Genomic DNA, 21,335 nt, shown 5'->3' with positions numbered 1-21,335 from the left:
GCTTCAGAGAAAGGGTGGGGGAAGGGAACTTAAATTAAAACCCAATTTCTCCAATTTAGCAATGCGGTGATTAAAGTCTAGGCCTATAGTAGTTTTACTGCTGTTAGTTATTTTTGATTCCATGCGAATGAAAGGACCTTAGTTCTGTGCTTAGTAGGACAAGTCTCTCTAATGAAGCTACTGAAATTTTATATTCATTCATCTTCTGTTGTGAAAGCTGAACATGTAATATTCATAAAAGATTTTATGGTTGGAGGAAGGAAATTTGTGACCACTAATAGGTGTGGGAACTTTTTATTATAGTTGATACAAATCCACATTTCTTGTTTCATTGCCTTTAATAAATATGTTTCTCATTTACAAACAGAAAGAAATTCGTAGTTCCTTAGTACTTTCCATGCTGCAACAAATGCTAATGGAAGATAAGGCAGATCTGGTACGAGAAGCTGTGATCAAAAGCCTTGGCATCATTATGGGCTATATTGATGATCCAGATAAATATCAACAGGTATCATTTGGTTTGGGTTCTGTATGTGTAAAATGCTTTCTATAGATATTTCATAAATAATGGAGGTAGTTGTATAATAATAGGTGACTTTTTAAATTCCTGCATTTTTCTTAATTCTTTCCAGTTACTTTAAAAAATTGATTATTTATATGAATGTTGATTTTACTATATCACCAAGATAAAACAGAAAAACTACAAGTAACCTTAGAATTTCAGGTGTAAGCCTTATGTAGAAGCTGCTCTAGTAGTTCATAATTTGCCTTTAAGAACATACCACTTCACTGCTCATCTGATATTATTAGCCAGTTTGGCATCACCACTTACTAGTACAGATTCATTTGCTGCAACAAAGTCTACCTATAATTCAGCTTAATGCTGAACAATAATTTTTCACATAAGTGAAAATAAAGAACTTTTCTCTTTGAGTATTTGAATGTGTATATCAGTTTTTGGGAAATAATTGCATTCATTACTGTCTTTTACCAGGGTTTTGAACTGCTGCTTTCAGCTTTAGGGGACCCTTCAGAACGTGTGGTTAGTGCAACACATCAGGTATTTTTACCTGCTTATGCTGCCTGGACAACAGAACTGGGAAATTTACAGTTCCATCTTATACCTACACTGCTTAATAAAATTGAAAAATTGCTCAGGGTATGTACTCAGCTGTTTCTACATTGGAGAATTTTCTTTGTATTCTTCACTTGTACTTTGGAAGAAGAAAAAAAACCCATCAAACCTCTCCCAAACTAAACATACTCTTCTTTAATACTGATCTGTTTTATATCTTAATAGCATTGCCCCATGTCTAAATTGTGTAGATTTTGGTAAACTGCAGTTTTTATTAAATAAGCAAGAAAAGTAGATTTGAATGGTTAAGTTAGGTCGTTTCCAGTTATGATCCAGTTTGCACATCTCATTTGATAGATAACTCAGAAGTTCTGGAAAAATTGTGTGCCTCATAGCTATCTAACTGAAAGAAGATGCCTGCTCTCAGAGTACAGGTGACTTGTTTATTCAGTTTAGATGCCTTGGTCACTGAGGCAAAGGATCCACATTTCCAAAATGTGCTGAAAAATATTCTTTCAAAATATCAGTCTGTTCCTCAGGATGAACTGTTAAATGCCAAAGGTTATATTGCCTGAATCTTTTCAGTAGAGGTGACCTAAGAGTGGCAATATATGCTTATGATTAGGCTATGTTGCTTTATAATTAGTGTGTCTGGGTAGAAGCTCATCACTGTTGATGCCTTGCCAGGGAATACATGCCTAAGGAACAGATCTTCCAAAGTGAAAACTTCCAAATTAATGTCCTGTTTGTTTCAGGAAGGAGAACATGGCTTGGATGAACATAAGCTCCACATGTATCTGTCTGCCCTGCAGTCTTTGATTCCTTCTCTGTTTGCACTGGTGCTACAGAATGCACCTTTTACAAGCAAGGCTAAACTTCAGGGAGAAGTACCACAAATAGAAGGTAAATTATTAGTTTCTGGGTTTTTATATTGGTCTGCCTTAGTAAATTCTTAAGTAATGCCTCCTTTTTTCACCCCTTGCTATGCTTGATATACCTGATTATCACAAAAAACCTTTAATTTATTTTTCTCTGCTTCTTAGAAGAAGCTTTTAGAAAGCAAAGCAATTTTTAATTGTACTTCCTAAAGGTTTCTAAAGAACTGATTTCCATTAATAGCCAATAATAGCTCAGGAGGGCTGGCCTCAGATTCAGTTAATTGTTACAAATTTATGGAGTGGGAAAAACACAGCAAAATGCAGCAGCATCACCATCTGTTATCTATCTGTGTAATATCCCAGAAGACCATCCCATCCCTGAAAGTGTCCCAGGCCAGGCTGGATGGAGCTTTGAGCAACCTGGTCTAGTGGAAGGTGTGCCTGCCCATGGTAGTAGGGTTGGAACTAAGTGATCTTTAAGGTGCCTTCCAGCCCAAACCATTCCATGACTGAATGGCCTCATGGTGAAGTTGTCCTTAGATCAGCAAACCTAGCCTGTGGAGTGTTTTCTCCTGTTGCAAATACTTTAAAGATGTTATTGGTAACACCTGCCACCATGCTGATAATAGTGCTGTGTGTGAAGATGCAAAGGAAAGGTAGCAAAGGAGAATTTGGAAAGTAGCTAGTGGTACATTACTGTCTGATACTCCTTTGAAAATGGATGCCATGGGAAGGCTCATCTGTCTGACTTGAGTAATTTGAAGATGAGCACTTTTTCTGAGTGGCCACTACTTAAATAACAAATTCAAAAATTTCAGGTTTCAGCCTAGTCTTCTCCAGGCTGAGCAAGCACAGCTCTTTCAGCCTTTCTGCATAGGAAAGGTGCTCTGTCTTTTTGTTCACACTTTTGTAGCCCTCCTTCGGACTTGGTCTAGTAGGTCCATGTCTTTCTTGTGCTGGGGACCCCAGAGTTGGATGCAGCACTCCAAGTGGAGTCTCATGAGAGAGAAGCAGAGGGCTAGAATCACCTTCCTCATCCTGCTGCCACGCTGTTTTGGATGCAGCCCAGGATAGTGTTGGTTTTCGGGTCTGTGAGCAAATATTGCTGGGTCATGTCCAGTTTTATCATTCACCAGCACCCCCAAGTCTGCTCTCAGTCCCTTCCTATTCCCCAGCCTGCATTGCCCTGACCCAGCAGGGGTGCTTGCAGCGCCTTGTACTTGGCCTTGTTGAGCCTCATGAGATTCCCATGGGCCCATTTCTCAGGCTTGTCCAGGTCCCTCTAGATGGCACCCTGTCCCTTAGATGTGTCACTGCACCACTAGCTTGGTCATCTGCAAACTTGCCAAAGGTGCACTCAATCCCTTTGTCTTTGGTGAAGAGAGTGAACATTACTGGTCCCAGTATGGACCCCTGAGAGGCAGAACTTGTCACTGATGTCCATCTGGACATTAAGGCATTGACCACTGTCCTCAAGGTGTGGGCCTCCAGTCAATTCCTCATTGACTGAGAAAGTTGATCTATCAAATTCATATTTCTCCAGTTTGGAGGGGATGTTTTGGGAGACTGTCAGAGGCCTTACAGCAGTCCAGATAGGTGACATCTGCAGCTCTTCCCTGTTCACAGATACTGTCATCCATCATAGAGGGCCACCAGGTTAGTGAGGCAGGGTTTGACCTTGGTCAAGCTGTGCTGGCAATAATGATAACATAATCTCCCTGTATTTTCTCTTTTTAACTGAGGGTTACATAATCTCTTCAGAAATGACTTTAACTCACTGATTTTTAAAAATCAAACTGATAACCTTGTAGAGAAGGCACTTAGTGAGTTTCACAGTTTCTTAACTGTTGTTTCTGACATCACCTCTGTGGTGTTTTCATCGTCTTTCATTCATGGTTGCTTGTTCTCTGCTGTTACAGTCACTAGGTTTCCCCGACCTGTGTCGCCTCTTCAGGACGTCGCCGTCATCATTGGAAGCCGCGAACAATTGGCGGTGCTGTTGCAGCTGTACGATCATCAGCTGGAACATGAGGGCACCACAGGCTGGGAGACTCTGCTATGGGTAGTCAATCAGCTGTGAGTTAATTTGTGTCTTAGGATACCTAATTTTAAAATGTGTCAAAATTAATAGTTCTTAAGCATGGTCTGTGGCATTCACATTCGCTGAAAAAATTGCTTCGCCCAGGATTTTTCTCCTGGGAAGCTGAGAAACCTCAGAGAGAAGGAAAACAATTCTTATCTCATTTGCTTCTCCTCTGTTGTGCTCATGTGTGGAATGTTTAGAGATTGTTTACACACAGGTGATTGTTTAATTGGTCTTCAGTGTGAGTTGTTTTGACTTATTGGCCAATTGGTGCCAAGCTGTGTCAAGACTCTGGAAAGAGTCATGAGTTTTCATTATTATCTTTTTAGCATTCAGTAAGTATCCTCTCTGTATTCTTTAGTATAGCATATATTCTTTAATATAATATAGGATTGTGAAGTAATAATTAGCCTTCTTAGAATAAGGAGTCAGATTCATTATTCCTGCCTTTGTCGGGGTGTTTCCCTGCAAATACAAACATGGTCGTGTTTAACAATTACTGAATATAAGAATGCTATGAATGATTGCATTTGAGAATTACCAAAGAGGAAAACTTAATTTACTTTAGGCATTTTAATTTTCATGCTGAATTGCCTTTGATTTTACTCAGAAAATATCAAGTCTAGCAGAATATGTCACTATTTGCTCTGAAAACTTTTCTTTTATTTTTGCATCAGTATACTTAATTCTCTTGCGAAGTACAGATTGTTGTATTCCATCTCGTGATAGCAACAGATGTTTGAAAATATGGGTCAGACTCTTCTGGCACTTAAACCCTTGCTTTCTTCACGGGTCAGGAATTGTACAGAACACATAGCAAACTTTATTAGAACCAGTAGTGCTCTCTGTGTGCATGTATTTATTAATATAAGCAATAAATCTACACAAATGTAAATGGACAAAAGCAAAAAGTCAGAGTAGTGTTTAATATCCTATTGTTTTCTGATTTTTAGGCTACCACAGCTTATAGAAATAGTTGGCAAGATCAATGTAGCATCAACTGCCTGTGTCCATGAATTTTCTAGATTTTTCTGGAGACTCTGTAGGACATTTGGGAAAATTTTTACAAACACTAAGGTAAGATATTACTTTAAATATTCTACACACTTGATAATATATATTCTCTATATTTACAGTATGTTGGAACACTCACAATTTGTGACCATTTATATTTTCATGTCACATTGATGCTTTTCCATAAGTACGTTTAAACCTGCTATTTTTAGAGCTGTCTTTGTGTCCTTTTCTGGTTTTGGTAATTTTGGAATTGCCTTCTGTCTTGCCCAACCAGGGACACTTTCTTTTTTAAACTATATTCTTCATATTTCTTTTGTGAATGACAGAGAGAGTAGGAGAGATTGTCCTAATTCTGATTATTTAACAACTTTCTTCAGCATACTGTTCACTCTTTGCAGTGTACATAAGTACTCCAGCTTTACTTGATTTGAAAATTTGAAATTGATGCCTTCCCAGCCTGAAATATTTTTTGTAGGTGGTATCTAAACATTTTTATCAAGGAATTATATCGTTTTTCTCAATAAAATAAATTCTGAATAAAATTTAAAAATACTTCAAGGGAAATTGTTAAACATGAGAGGATTACCTAAAGATTGAACTCTGTTAGCAGTATGTGCTATCTGCAGAGAGGGGGTTGTTGTTGTTTTGTTTTGGGGGATTTTTTTCCTTTGTTTTGCAATTCTTTTTATTTTTCTAAGTTAATTGACACTGCTAACAGGTCAATTATCATTGACCAGTTCTTACATGAGATTAATCATCCTTTGCATAGGTAAAACCACAGTTCCAGGAAATCTTAAGACTGTCTGAGGAAAATATAGGTAAGTAGCTTTTTACTAAAATAAATTGATCTGAACTGCAGCAGGAAAAAACTTTCATTCTTTTGTTCAAGTAACATTGTGAGGTTGCAGTTCTCAAATTTGTTATTTTTGTGAAATGTTGAAAAATCTAGTCTTAATCTGAATGGAACACTCTGAAGTTGCAGATTGTGTGTAGGGTAAAAAAAATCTCAAATCCAAATACCTCTTGAGTATTATTTAAGCACATTTCTGTAGATATGCATATAGATTCTTTGTGTATATATCAAAAGGTGATTGAACCATAATACTTAAATACACACATGTAAGTCTACTATAGATAATATATGTGTTCTGTGCTCATATGTATGTATAAAACCAAAATTCTTCACTGTGTTTCATTAGATTCTGCAGCAGGAAATGGAGTGCTAACAAAAGCCACAGTTCCCATCTATGCAACAGGGGTCCTTACATGTTATATTCAGGTAGGATTGGGTTTCTGGTTCTTTGTTTTATAGTAGTGTGTGAAACTTATTTTTGAAAAATACCTAAACATTGCTGTGTTCATTGAAAACGTACTGTTCTTGTGTGTTGAAGATAGGTAGATGAATGGGCAGCTGTAAATATATTTACAAAGTTTTCTAGTCCGGTGGTGATGGACATTTAGACATGTGTTACCATGCCCCTCTATCAAAATTCTATTAATGTTGTTCCTGAAATGGGTTCTCAACCATTTAACTGTGAACTTGGCAAACATCATGGTGCAAAACAGGTACTGAAACAGGTAAATTGCCATTTGAAGCCTAGTGGGAGTCTTAAAATTTTCATGTTACCTAGTACTAAAACAAGCACACTATAAATTTTACCTAATCTTCCAGCAATGAGCAGTCAAGGTCTAGTACTCACATATCTTACAGGGGAAAAAAGAAATTCTTCATAATCTTACAAATTTTTAGTGGATTTAATTTATAAACTTTCAGGAGTCATAAATGTGCTTAAGTACTGTTCTTAGAAGTTTCTTTAAGAGAAGAATTTAAGCATGAGTATGTGCTTAGTAGATGAAACACCATCTCGTGTGTTGGCTTTGAAAGGCTCTTCTTCTTTAAGCACATTTTTGAAGTTCCTTAGAAAATTGTTAAATGCTTAATGTCGTTTGTTCTTTTCCATAGTTTGTGTCCTCTGCAGCTGTAGGTTGCCATCATAACCTCAGCAATCCTTCTGCACATTGATCACTGTGTGATAACTCCCTTCCTCCCTTCTTTCAGGAAGAAGACCGCAAGCTGTTAGTTGGATTCCTAGAAGATGTAATGACCATGCTTTCACTGTCCCATGCTCCTCTTGATAGCCTGAAAGCTTCCTTTGTGGAACTAGGGTAAAGAACATACCTAGGGGTTAACTACATCTAGATACATTAGAAGCTTTTAATAAAAAGCTGCTAATCTCTTTGTAATTTTTTAAAACTGTGATGCTTTGGATGAATAAAGGGTATACTTACTTTTTTTCCCTGCTGTAAATGTAATTTCTAGGTTAAAAATGTAGCAGTTTAAAAAAAAATGAAGTGTAGAAGAGGAACACCAAAATCCAAACAAAAAATTTCCACAAAAATAACTCATTGAGAATACAATGAAAATTAATTTTTTATTTACCATACTATTGTCATTTGTTCTAGATATGTATTTGCATTTAATACAATTCATTGAAAATTATGTTCTTAAAGTTGAGCTTGGATTCTGTTAATTAACTTGTAAAAGGAACATATTTTCTAGACTGCAACGTGGTGTAAGTCTTTCAGAATGAGATTAGTATTTTGTATCCTTCAGAAAGGATAAATGCTGGAGTTTTAGATTTGTTGAACTCTGCATTCTTTAGGTAAAGAGCACATCCAGGGCTTGGGAGTATTTTTGTTTGATCAGTTGCCCAATTGTTTTCTTCTAGTGCAAACCCAGCTTATCATGAGCTACTATTAACTGTTTTGTGGTATGGAGTTGTCCATACTTCTGCTCTTGTTCGATGTACAGCTGCTAGAATGTTTGAGGTAAGTGTTGTCCAAACTGTTTTTCACTTTTTTAAAAACTAGAGTTTATTTTTTAAAACAGGGATCAATCAGACAATGTTTCTACATTCTTAATAATTGCAAACAACTTAAATAAACTGTGTACTGTGTGATGGGGCAGGAGGTCGTTGTTCAGCTGTTTCTATATCTGTTCTCTGTTCAGCAGCACATCTTTCTATAGGTCTGTAGTTAAATATAAGCATCTCTGAGTTTTAACTTCTGCTTTTGCTATTCAATACATCATCAGTAGTCTAATATACAACTTAACATTTTCAGTAGGTCTTGTGTATGCTCATGCAATGCACTTGCATTGTAATTCAAACTAGTTTTCTTTGTACCAGATATGGTGGTGAAGACACAAATATAATTCTGTATTTTTTGCAGCAATTAAAAGAATGTTAAAAGAATTTACAATTAGTTTACTTAACTCATAATGACAGCCTAATTTTTCTCTTAATATCTATAAATTTTGGTCAGAATAAAGACTGAAATGTATACCTAGTAAGTTTGCTTTTATTTTCACATCATGCCTTTGTTTCATCAAATGTTTATTTTAAAAGGCATGTGCAAAATTCTGAGACATATTCCATTGGCTGAACAAAGAGAACTTTCTGTTCTTTGCATTTTAGAAACACATACTTCTAATCACCATTACTTTTTCCTTCTCTTTTTTTGGGCATTTTTCCATATATGTCTCATTTGAATAGTTTTGGAGGGGACCTCTAGCTGAACCTGACATCTTGTATCCATTTTGCAAAAATAAATCTGAAATCTGCCTCAGAAAACAAGAGCACTTAACATATCCATCAGCTTTCTTTGGTGACACTCAGCAAGTCAGAGCAGAGACAGCAGTAAACAACCACAACAAGCTCCATACTGAGACTTCAATTGAAAACATCCAACAATGTCCTTTTTTGCTGGGGTTTTTTTTGCCCCTCCTTTTAAAAAGGAACTGGCAATTTTTGGATGCTGTTACAATCTATTTGCATATTTTCCCTCTCACAAAAGCACTTTTTATATCCTATTTATAATAATAAGCTCTTTTTCCCTAATAAATATTAGCCAAATGTATGAAACAGCTCAGTTACAAGAGGCTGTTGTCTTGGTTGCAGCTTCTTTTCAAATTCAGCTGCATATTGATTATTTTTAGGCAGTCTATGCATGCTATTTCGTATCTTGTTTCTTAGCATATTTCAGTTTTTACCAGAGCCTAGGCAGCTTTCTTTTAATTGCTTTTCTTACTTGAAAATAGTAGCATATTGCTATTTCCTGGATAGCCATGGCATACGTATTTATAGATGGTATTATGTCAATTTGGAAAGTCACCTCTGCAAAGAGGTAGTAATAGCTGGTTTCACTGCTGGAAGATTCCATCACTTGAAGAATTTCTGTAACCTCAGAGGCTGCTGAATGGCAAAGCCCAGTGATTAGATAATAGGATGAAGAGTATGTGACCTGCAGGACAGCTGTATGAGAACAGTGAAGATTCTGAGCAGCACAGAGACTGCAGGCCTGACTGCTTTACCAAACCTTTATAGTCTGTTAAGGGTTGGAAGGACACAGAAGTGATGTGGGGCTTTTCCACTCCCTTGCTTCTTTGAGGCTGGAAGCTTTGTGCTAACATTTTAAGCTGTAGTATGTATAAGTAATTATCTAGAGGAATCAAAAAAAGATAACAATTTACATTGTCTGTCTCACTCTAACCTTACATGCTGCTACACGGCTTTGCCACCCAGCTGTTCCTGTTGCTTCTGAATTAATGTTTGTAGTCAGTAGCTTCCCATTTGAATGTTGATGGAAACAGATTTGATTGCTCTGATTTGAATGTGAATAAGTCTAAGTTGACTTAGAAATCAGCTTTCTTTGCTGGTCTGTTTGGGTTCAGGGCTAGGGACACATCTTCAGAATGACACTTGTATTATAAAGCATGCTTTGTTTTCTGTATGATGGAATGCATCTGTTTTCTGTGCTTTACCATACTTAAAAATGTGGCAGACCAGACAGGAATGAAGCTGAGATCATTCTAAATTATTTGCAAATTATACAAATCCCAAGTGTTTGATTTGTTTTTTCAAAGCACTGTATAACTGCTAGGCTTTTCCCTAAATGAAGGTTCATAAAGAAAACTCAAGTCTCTTGTTTGTCCAAGATTGAAAATTGTAAGCATTCTCTATTTTAATAAATGTAAAAATTAGTAAAGCTATATATGAGAGTAGAACCATCATAAGCAAACCATGAGCTGTGTCCTTTACAGCTGTTTGAAGAGTAGCCCATGAACTCAACAGATTGGCACTTGGAGTTGTTGCCAGTGTAAATAATTGTGAAATGTATTAATGTTAAAATGTTGTAGTTGAGCTGACATCCTAATACTTTCTGAATAACAAGTAGAGGATGTTGCAACTTTACTACTCCTGGTGCTTTGCAGCAATATTGTCTTATGTTCTTACACAGCTTCTCCCTGTTCTTCCTTCTGCAGTAACTGTCTGTGAGGCCACACTCTGTTCCATGTCTGTGTCACTCATGCATGCACACACATACATGACACATAAATGTTGCTTAATAGGAGTGACTCCTTTATATAGAAGCTTTTGAAAAGTCATGTTCCTTCCAATATTTTACAGCTTACTTTGATTTAAATTCAGAGTTGATAAAGCAGGAATGCTCTAACAAATAGCAGAATGTAAAATATTCTTTAGTTAGAAGATGTAAATACTGTCTGGTTTTGGTACTGGTATACTGACAGCTACTGCTTTTCCCAGGGGAATAGCTTAGAGTTTGTGTTCATTATGCAATATGAGTAATCAGAATATAGCTAAATATTAAGAAGACACTTCATATTTCTCATATAAACTTACTGATAAGATCTTTTTATTCATCTCCTAAAACCAGCAAATACATGCAGACTTCCTTACATGAGACACAAAATGGAAATATCTAATCATTCCTCTTTTTATTAATTAAGACAAAACCCACCATTTTGTTGAATATGAAAAAAGTTTGCAACTTGGTTTGAAAATCAGTAGGTTTTCATATGAAGAAAGCTTGTAAAGGGCGTATGCAGCAAAGGCTTGTGTATAACTACATAGGTAATGTAAAAAAATCACCTGGGAACATCTGGATTCAAACAACTTTGTTGTGTTCATGGATGAAGAGTTTTACTGTGATTTCAAGCTTTTAACATTTGGGATGCACTGCAACAAATACATCTCTTCCTTAGTTTGCAAAAAGACTTGAGGAAATACATTTCATGGCTCTAGTTCAAGGATTCTCCATGAATTTCTCCCTGCACAGACCAGCATTCATACTGTTTGGATGGTTGTTAAATATCAAGGAGTCCTGAATGATTTTCAGGAAAACATTTTGGCATCTGGGAAGGTGCTGTTTGTCTCATTGTACAAGGTGTGAGATATATCACTCAGTGTGGGGAAATTACACACATTTAGCCTAGTCAAGACTTCTGTGTTGCATGTGACAGCCACCTACTATGATAAATATTGTTGTGTAGAGTTAGGAACAGCATTTACATGAAATCGTCAAATTCAAATTGACATTCCTTTAGTACTTAATTATACATAACTTTATTTATACTTATAATCATATCTGAAATAAAACATGGTTTGAGTTCAAGTTTTAAAATATCTGAAAATAAAGAAAACATTGTATTGTTGAATTTGTCATGTTTGTCCTGATTGCCAGACCACTTTAGCTTTCTTCATGCCTTTGCATTTATGAAGCTCTAGTGTAGCAGTATTTGCTTAGCTTCTAATTTTGGTTTGCTTTTTGTGTTTTTTCTTTCTCTCTCTTGGTTTTGCCGTTCTTCTTCCCATGATACTGTGCTCGCTCTTTCCGTGCATCACCTGTGATACCCCCCTGCTCCGACCATTCAGCTGTTGGTGAAGGGGGTACATGAAACTCTGGTAGCTCAGAGAGTTGTTCCTGCTCTCATTACTCTCTCCAGTGACCCTGAAATGTAAGTTCCCTGACTGTCTTATATACCTAGCATCCCTCTTAATACTTAGAAAGAAATAACCATCAGTTATGTCTCTTAATCTAGCTGAACAAAAATTGAATTCCTTTTAAAGGAAAGTAACCTTTAAACCATTTATTTCTAAATAAAAGGGTTTACTGCAACAGTTGGAATTCAACTGTGTAAAAATGCTGAATAAATAGAAAACTAAATCCATGTAACTTAATTTTTGTTTATATTTAATCATGTTCTCAGTTTTCAAATTTGCTTACATCATTTCTGGTAGAAAGCTGGATACTACTATTCTGTAATGCTATCAGCTTTGCTACTGCAAAATTAAGTATCACCTGCATTAATGAAATGCAAAGTAGTTTTGGCTGCATCTTATGTCTGATATACAACAGTGGCACTTCATTTCATGGACATTCTGATGTGGTATTTCTTTCCAGCTAAGGAGGGATGCTTTGCTAATCTCACTAACAACTTGTTACTAACAGATGCTCCAGCATGAATAGAGTCTTAGTGGCTTTAATGTCTTGTGTGGGTGACTAAACCAAGAACAACCCCAAGAGTCTGCCTGCCCATCCTCAGTCACAGCTAACCCAGTTGTTCACGTTTACCAAAGCGTTTTTTATTGCATGTTGACTGGTTTACAGCTGGCTCTTCGAGGCATGAGTGAAGCGTTAGTTGGCAAGCGGGTTGCTCCGGCCCTTGTTACCTTGTCCAGTGATCCTGAATTGTGAGTTTCAGACTGAGACCTTGAGTTAATCCTGTCTTTTTCCTGGTCTGCTTTTTTTTTTTTTTTTTTCCCTTTGTCATTGCTAGAAACTAATGTAACTTAAAAGTACTAATTTTAAAATTTTTATGTATGTAATTTTGTTCTTAGTGTTGAATACATCTTAAAGACCCTATTCTTCCATTGTAGTTCAGTAAGGATTGCTACAATCCCTGCTTTTGGGACCATCATGGAAACTGTTACTCAGAGAGAGGTAAGACACCTGTTGTCAACTGTGTTTTTGTAGCATAAGAACAGGATGATTTTTTAATAAATACAGAATAAAAGAAAGGGCAAGTCATAAATTCTTTCTTTTTTTCTTTCTTTCTTTCTTTGTGCTCCAAGTGCTTTTGAGTTTTGCAATGGCCTTTTTTTTTTTCCTCTCTAAATAAACCAACCCTTGTAACTAATAAAAACATTTCCTTCTAAATCTCAACCAAACATAAACAAACAGAGACAGCAGATAAGTAGAGGGGAGGCCTGTGCTAGAAGATGGGAAATCCCATGCTCAAAATGTTTCTTTAAAACCTTCTCCAGTACAGTTGTGAAATCTAACTCCATTATTCCCAAATGAAATAGTTCTATTTTAAAAGAGTGACCAAAAACATCCACATACTGTACTTTTTTAGATGCTTTAGGGTATCCTGCTTGGCTCCCAAATACTTTAGAAGAGCAAAAGACTCTTGTTGTTCCAGTCATATCTGCTGTTTTAGCCCTTGATTTAGTCCAAGATGGCACTGAAAGACATCGTGACATTAGCCAAGTATTCCTTGAAGATAACGCAGAGATGCAATTCCTCATCATTTTTAAATGATGCTACTATGTAATAGATAAGAATTTTGAAGATAGCCAGGATTCTGCTGTAAACAGTAGAAAACTGGATTTTGTTTCATGTAACAGCTGTGCAATCAAATTTCTTCTGTAAGGCCTTGCAGCTTTTTGCAGAGCTTGCATTCTTCCCGTAATTTCAACATATTCTAAAAGAATGTGTTTGAGGAAATGTGAGTAATGTGAGTCAAGTCAGTGATGACTCACACGTACTTGGACGATGGAAAAGTTAGAATTTTGCAGCTTGGAATGCATGCCTATAATCAGTTGGGAAGAATATTGTTTTGTTACCACACAGAAATTACTGTATCCATTGCACTAATTATGATAAGCCTTAGAGTACAGAGGTGATAGCACCTTCCAAAATGTATCCTAAAATGTTACTTTTTTCAAGTTTGAATCCAAATTAAATACCTATCTCATTTTTGGTTTTCTAGCCTTTAGTTGAGGGAATCTTTTTACTTCCATTGATTTTATGATAGTTACTTTTACATCTCTGTCCTCTGCAAAAAAAATTTCAACCTATTAACTGAGATACAGTACTAAAAATGCTATTAATTGGTTTCTAATTAAACAGGAAAACTCTGTAGTTATTAAGTAAGAATGAAACTAGTAGCAGGTAAAAAAGGGAATATCAGAGTCAAGGAAATCTCAGGAGGAAAAATCAAGTATATGGGAGCACCTGTCTGTTGTTAAAAAACAGATTAAAAAATGAGATCACATTAAAACACTGGTAACAGTCTTTAAAACATAGAGGTGCATTGAAGAGTTTGAAACATCCTTAGAAAAAATCTGTAAATTAGAAGAAAGTCTAAGATCTGTCATCTGAAATACAGAAAATTGTAAACATACTTTGAATTGATCATAACAATTTCTAGCATCCTGATTCTTTTATGTTCTTTCTATTTCTCTGGGAATATTTAAGCTTCTGGAGAGAGTAAAAATGCAGCTGGCTTCTTTCCTGGAGGACCCTCAGTATCAAGACCAACATTCTTTACATACAGAAATCATAAAAACGTTTGGAAGAGTTGGACCTAATGCTGAGCCCAGATTTAGAGACGAATGTAAGTTGCATCCGTGGGAAGATGCAGTCTTCTTCTCTCTGTCCAAAAGCTAATAGGTATGCTGGTTACATTGATGGGGTTTTTCTTTCTTTTCTGTAAACTGTTATTATTTCAAAGGTACTCCAAGGTACTTTTTTATTTTAGGTGGTGCTACCACAAATTTTTGTTTCAAGTTTGAGTCAATCCATTAAATGTGCAAGGGCAATCCCATCAAAAGCAATTGTTTGCAGTTCTTATTCCATGCTGATGTGTGAAGCTTCAAATGCCTGCAGTTGCCACATAGCACCTGTTTAATGCTAAACAAGTCTGTGGAAAGCAGTTTCAAATACTTATTGCTGTATTTACTTTTCCAGTTGTTATTCCACACTTGCACAAGTTAGCCTTGGTCAACAACCAGCAGTCTGTTGATTCGAAGAGATTGGATATCGCTACCCACCTGTTTGAGTCCTACAGTGCTCTTTCCTGTTGCTGTATCCTTTTTTCAGGGGAAGTCTAGCTGTTAGTTCTCTGGTGGTGAGAGAAGTTTAATATTGGAGAAATAACTAAGTTTGTCTTTGGATCTTTGATTTAAAACATGATCTATTCAACATAAGGGGGAGGTTTTCCAAGATGGTGAATATCACAGATTAGCAGCACACCAGGTGCCCCCCAAGCCTCTCTCCTTCACCTCCTCAGCAGGATGGGTGGGGGAGAAAATCAGATGGAGGAAAAACTTGTGTCAAAATAACAGCAGTTTAATAAAGCATAAGCTATGTATGGAAGCAAAGAAAAACAGAAGATTTTTTCTCCCTTTCCATTAGCAAGCAATATCCAGTTACTTTCCAGGAAGCAGGGCTTCAGCACGTGCAACAGCACTCCGGAACACAAACATCACAATAACAAATGGTCTCCTGCCCCACCACCACCTTCTCTTAATTTTTATATGTGAGTAGGCATCATATGGTGTGGAACATCCCTCTGGTCAGTTTGGGCCAGCTGTCCAGCTGTTTGCCCTCCCCCAGCCTACTGATGGGGGGAAATGTTTAGAGAGAGCACTGATGCTGTGCCAACGCTGCTCAGCAGTAGCCTGAGCACTGGTGTGGTACCAACACCAAGATTTCTAGGTACCAGTGCAAAGCACAGCACTGAGAGCTGCTGTGCAGAAAATGAGCTCCAGCTCAGCCAGACCCCATACAGTGGAACTGATAGATACTTGAAAAAACAAAGCTACAAAAACAAAACTCTTGATCTTAACTAATAAGTCAAGAAAAAATCTTAAAAGGATTATATGGGTGTATGAAATACGTGATGTTAAATATGTTCAAGATCTTTTTTCCTTTTTATTAGCCGTGAAGTGTCAAATGCCTTTCCGTTTTCTTAGTTTTGCTGCTGCCCTTGTGTTCCATAAAGCAACATTATCAGAAGACAGAAAAAAAGTATAACTCCAAAAGGCAATCCTTATAATACCTTAACAACCTGGGTTTTAGTTATTTCAGAGGATTTAATGGTCAATCACTTTTTACCAGGACTGAAGTGTTTACGAACCGACATGGAACATCTCTCTCCAGAGCATGAGGTGAGCAGTAAACTATGTTTACTGAGTATGAGATGTAGGTGGCAGAAGTTGAAATGTGATGGCATTTAAAACCAGAAGTTAAGGAGAGCTGCTCATAAGTGGTTTCAAAACATGACATTGAGGAGGTTTTTTTGATAAAGAATAGGTCACATGATTTCAAAACCAGTAAAATCTGGTAAAATATATTTCTAAGCTGAGAATCTCTGCAGACAAATACTCAACCATCAGAAATGCATGTGGAAACATAGATCTTCCTAGACTGAAGAAAAAGGAAATGTTTTTACCATCTTTATGTTAGTCAAACCAAGGATGCACTAAAATCAATGGCTACAATATATCCAGTTAGGCGAAAGTTTCATTTTCTTTCACCAATGGAATAACTGATCAAATACTTCATTTTTGTAGTTAATGTAACTTCTAAGGATCAAATGCATAGTCAGTTCAAAATATACCCTGAATTACAACAAGGAGTTTGATTGAGTTTGAATCTTGTCAGAGAAGGAATTGAGGACTGGAATAGGATTTAAAATAAATCAGTAGGTAACGACAGCTCTCAATTCTCCATTACCACATTCTGCATTACTGTGCTTGAGTGACTTCAGTCATGATGCCAACTGCTTTGGCTTTTTAGCCAGAGAGCAATATAAAATTAAAAGTATTTACTCCTGCTCCAGTGGGTTAGAAAACTCACTACAGGCTTTACAATTTTTATCCCTTTTTTTGTAGAAATGGATATCTAGGGCTTGATCTGCTTCCTACTTCAATGGGATGTTTGTAGGCATCATGATAAAGGCTTCTGAGACCCACTGAGTTCCAGTGTGTCTTGGAAGCCTTCTATCTGAAAATCTTGTTTTCTGAAATGAATGTCATTTACTGTCTCAAATAATTAGACATTTGCATAAACAGAATTAAGTCTTTTTTTACTATTTTGGCCTCTATGGTGTTATTCATTATTCAAATGGCATATCCCTTGACAAACACACATACATTTTCTAAATCACAGAGCCTTAGCTCTAATGCCTTTAACGTCAGTACAGAGTTTATGCTCATCTTGGAAGGGTAACATTGTGGAATTGGCTTGTGTGGTCCTGTCTGGCAGCACTTACCACTCATACCTCATACTTGTTTTCCTTTCTTTCATATAAATAAAAGTCTAAGTTGTGCATTTAGGTCAGAGCTTCTCATCTTTAAAGGAAACATTTCACCTTGTGCAGACATTCAGATACTTTACCAGCATCTCTAGTTCAATGTCAAGTTCCTTCTTCCTCATTTTCCACTAACCTTCTATGGGTTTTCAAAGTAAGTGGATTTGAGTTGCATGATAGTGAGTCAGTACTTCGTAAAAATATTTAGTCCATATACTGCAGTACTGTTTATAAGACTTCAGTATGTTAAGTCTCTTAAGTGTCTCTAAATATAAAGTTAGTACTCTAAAATATTTCTCTTTAAGGAGATTTGATTTCATAATCAGTCCTATGACCAAACAAGGAGAACCCAAGGGAGTAGGTCTGAGCAGTATGTGCAAAGCCATAATGTAGAAATTTAGAAATTAATCTGCAGAAGAGGAAAGAATTGCTCCACTTCATCCAAGAATTACACAGCCTTCCCAGAAGGAGCTGTGCAATGGATGGCAAAGCCATCTTCTTATTGAAATGATCCTGGGTCCTTGATGAATTATTCTCCTCTTTGTTCAAGGCTTCATATTGTTGATATTTGGAACATCTGGATTCAGATGTATGAAAATGTAGGAAAGCTCCAGTGCACAGGTGGAAATGATAAGTAACAAAACTTATGGCAGCTGTGCTTGAAATTTTCAGGTCTTTTTTGATACAGAAAAAAAATCTGAATGTATTTCTCTTGTACCTGTGTACTCTTAAGCATTAAGTATTTGTATAACATTTTATGCCAATGGAAGACAGCAAATGTAGTAGGAAGAGTTGTAGTCCTGTTTGAATGCTGCTCTCTGAAACACTCAAGGGGTTGTAACACCTGCTACCTAAAATGATTCAAATGCTGAAGTAATACTTGTGGATACACAGAGTGAGCAGTGGCACACGTCTTCAGACCACACCACATCTTATCAGTGTAATTAATGGTTTTGCTGTAGACTTGACAGAAACCAGCATTTTAATTTATGCAAAAACATTTAAAAATAGTTATCAGTTGGTGGTAACCATTAGTGACTGATCTGTATTTTAGAGATTGAAAATAGTATTTTTCCTTTGTTGTATATATTCAGGTTTGGTGAGGCAATACTAATTTTAATTGCCTGTAGCTTTGAGATTTTAAGTTTAGAGTCTCAAAAAAGTATTTAGCCTTCTTCTGAGCTGTGGCAGAGGAAGTTTCCATTTATGCAGAGTGTCTATATATGTGTGTGTATGTACATATTATAGTTTCATACTTTGCATTCTAACTTTTTTGCCTAAGTGTTGCAAAACATATCTTGGTTTGAAAAGACAGGTGTATGCTAAGGAAGGCAGGAGCCTCTCTTGAAATGGAAAATGTAAACCCCCTCCCTCCAAATTGTTATAAATTTGAAATTAAGAGGCTCTCAGGCAAAGATATGGGAGTAAAAATAACAGTTCTTTATTAGGAAAAGTCAAAATAAAAATGCAGTAATACAAAACAATGCTGACAGTCAGAATACGACCTGACATCCTGTTGATCAGGGTGTTGGTAGCAATCCCAATAAATGGTGGCTGCAATCCTCCTGGAGTGGCAGATGCGGTTCTGTTGCAACAATGATCCTGTAGAAGGGTGTAGTTTTCTTCTGAAGGTCCAGTGGTGGTGTAGATGAGCCTGGTCTTCCTCTGGGAATCCAGTGGGAAAAAGGCTGCCTGTGGTGTTCCAAATCTCAGATTATATCCAGGAAGGAATGCTTGGCTCCTCCCCTTGGGCAGAGCATCTCACAGTGGGATGATGTAATTTTATCAGTCATGCCGTGAGATTCAGTGGCCCAACAATAGAAGATATCTCCTGGAGGGAGGATGGGTTGTGGAAGAGATAAAGAAAAACTGCCCAATTAACAGAAGATAACTGTCCCACCTCTAACAGATGGTAATAGAATGCACGCCCCAGCCATATCTTGCATTTGCAACCTAAGACAAAACACTTTTGTCTTAATGTGCTGAAACAGTAGTGTTGTGAACAGGGCAGGGAGTCATTTCTCTGTCCCATGAATTAACTGTATGATTTTGTTTTAAAGCCTGCTATTGGGAATCATGTCCTTATTTTTAGATAAGTGTAAAAATGTCAGTGTGGAAGTGTCTTCAGACTTAAATACTCTGCAGAAACCTTTTTAACACTGTACTTGCTTAAATAAAAGGGAAAAGCCATGAGTCATAGGAACTCCAGTGGAATGGTATCAAGTTGATTTTAGCACTTCCTTCCATTAAGATATTGTCCTAGGATACCATCACACTTGTTTCCTTGCTTTTTCTTTCTGCATAATGTTCATGAAGATGTAGCATGTCACAGATGTAGGTTTGTTTTAGTGCTGTTTTTAAAAGCCTGGGGCAAAAGGACAGAGTCCTGAACTTCTGTAACTATTTGGAAAACGTTTTCTTCCTTAAGTTATTTTGAACGTTTTTGTTGTTTCTAACCACAAGGCATTATCAGATAACTGGAACTCAAAGGCACTTGAAAAAAAAACAGGGAAATGTTTTAAACAGTTCTGCTAATGTCAGAATTATTTGCAGAGAAGATTTCATAAGAAGTGTTAATGTAAAAGGAAAAATGTCAAATGTCATGTCTCTCTCTTCCTTATGTCTTAGGTTATTTTGAGCTCCATGATAAAAGAATGTGAACAGAAAGTGGAAAACAAGACCGTCCAAGAACCACAAGGGTAAGACTTCCACTTCCCTTTTTCTATGTGCATCCAGAGGAGTGTTCTGCAGACTATATTCCATAATGTTGTCCAAGTCTGTGACCTGAAATCCTGCACTGACATGTGCTGTATTTGAAAACAGATTTTGGAAACTTTAATACAGTGATTTTTTCTGTCTCCAGTGTAAAACATGAGACAACAATTACTTTTATAGGAATGATGTTCTTGGTTCTTAATTTTTTGTTCATTTAAAGCTGAATTTAAATTTCTGTCATGAATCTGAGAAATCAGGGAGTGCCTGGCCTAAGTGCTTAGAGCAATGTATGTAGCAGACACTTTGCCACCCATGGGGGTGGCAACCTACAGGCTGAGGGAATTGTTCTGGTCCTGGGAAGAGCTTGCTTCAGGCTGCTGTCCTGGTTTGCACAGAACTGGGACACACAAGAAGTTTCCCCAGTGTATAAACTGACCCCTGTGTGAGTGTACTGGTTAGGCAGTAAGCTGACTTTGGGAAAAGGCCACCTGGGATGCACTTTGGTAAAACAACCTTTCCACAAACACAGAGTAAACCCAGCTCTCCAGGGAGGCAGCAGACACACAGTGCTCATGCATCCATTTGCTTCACCTGTAGAGATGGTGTCATTTGTGTGCACTTCCTGATAACAAAAGTAGCCAACAGACCCACCTTGGATGTGGATATTTGGAATGCTCAGTGTCATTGTAATGAGTTGTATGTGCTCTTTTGCCTGCTTATTGCCTGGAATGGCATGCCAGCAGGTAAATTCTTGTGGATTATTATATAACTTAACAAATCCTTAGCAATGCTGCCAAGGAAGTGTGTGAGAATGTATCTGAAAAGAGAATTCGTTCTCAATCCCAGTGCTTTGTCATGAGAATTGAGAAAATTACTGAAGCTTGTTCATGTCATGGTTCCTTATCTGTAAAAAGCTGATAGAATTTACTTCTTGAAAGAGCTCACCCATAGTGAGCTGGAAGCAACTGGTAGTCTGAGAATGATTAAAATAATAAAGGTGTACAAGAGCTCAACAAAAGAAATGTAAAATAGGAAAAGGGTCACTAAGGCACCAAGTAAAATACTTCAGGCTTTACTAGTAGTAAATACTTTGAAATGACAGTCAGTCCTATTAAGCCTTTGCAGAAACAAATAAATGCAAACCTCATACATCATCTAATGTACTTCCTTTATGAATGCAACTGCTGAAAACTAAGATATGAAAAGGATAAGTCTTTGCAATCTGTTCCTTTGTTCTTTAATTAGCCTTCCCCTTTCTTATTCAACATCAGGCTATGGTTGTTGTCTTGTACTGTACAAAATTAACAAGAAATATTTTACCACTGAAGAAATGACCTTTTCATATATGTAAATATCTCTGTTTTCTTGTTAAGTGCTTGCTGATTT

The 21,335-nt window shown here is 36.9% G+C and overlaps 1 protein-coding gene across 6 annotated transcripts in view; it reads left to right on the top strand.

Annotated features, from left to right (window-relative positions):
- RELCH (RAB11 binding and LisH domain, coiled-coil and HEAT repeat containing) overlaps positions 1–21,335 on the top strand; it is a 76,680-nt gene that overhangs the window by 50,837 nt on the left and 4,508 nt on the right. For 3 of the 6 annotated variants that reach the window (XM_059475898.1, XM_059475931.1, XM_059475921.1), the window contains 15 exons: positions 368–508; positions 995–1,159; positions 1,831–1,978; positions 3,873–4,029; positions 4,990–5,113; positions 5,823–5,871; positions 6,253–6,332; positions 7,113–7,219; positions 7,783–7,882; positions 11,788–11,870; positions 12,793–12,856; positions 14,396–14,534; positions 14,888–15,004; positions 16,001–16,089; positions 19,863–19,933. In XM_059475898.1, coding sequence (XP_059331881.1) covers positions 368–508; positions 995–1,159; positions 1,831–1,978; positions 3,873–4,029; positions 4,990–5,113; positions 5,823–5,871; positions 6,253–6,332; positions 7,113–7,219; positions 7,783–7,882; positions 11,788–11,870; positions 12,793–12,856; positions 14,396–14,534; positions 14,888–15,004; positions 16,001–16,089; positions 19,863–19,933 — 1,634 coding nt within the window. Of the gene's footprint in view, positions 1–367; positions 509–994; positions 1,160–1,830; positions 1,979–3,872; positions 4,030–4,989; positions 5,114–5,822; positions 5,872–6,252; positions 6,333–7,112; positions 7,220–7,782; positions 7,883–8,607; positions 8,958–9,222; positions 9,947–11,787; positions 11,871–12,523; positions 12,607–12,792; positions 12,857–14,395; positions 14,535–14,887; positions 15,005–16,000; positions 16,090–19,862; positions 19,934–21,335 lie in introns of those variants that run through there. The other 3 variants (XM_059475939.1, XM_059475914.1, XM_059475906.1) reach the window with 3 other exon arrangements.

This window comes from Ammospiza nelsoni, chromosome 1 (genome assembly GCF_027579445.1).
Source record: "Ammospiza nelsoni isolate bAmmNel1 chromosome 1, bAmmNel1.pri, whole genome shotgun sequence".
Taxonomy (NCBI): Eukaryota; Metazoa; Chordata; class Aves; order Passeriformes; family Passerellidae; genus Ammospiza; species Ammospiza nelsoni.
Note: the sequence above shows the minus strand (reverse complement) of the source record. Positions and strands in the feature narration are given on the sequence as shown.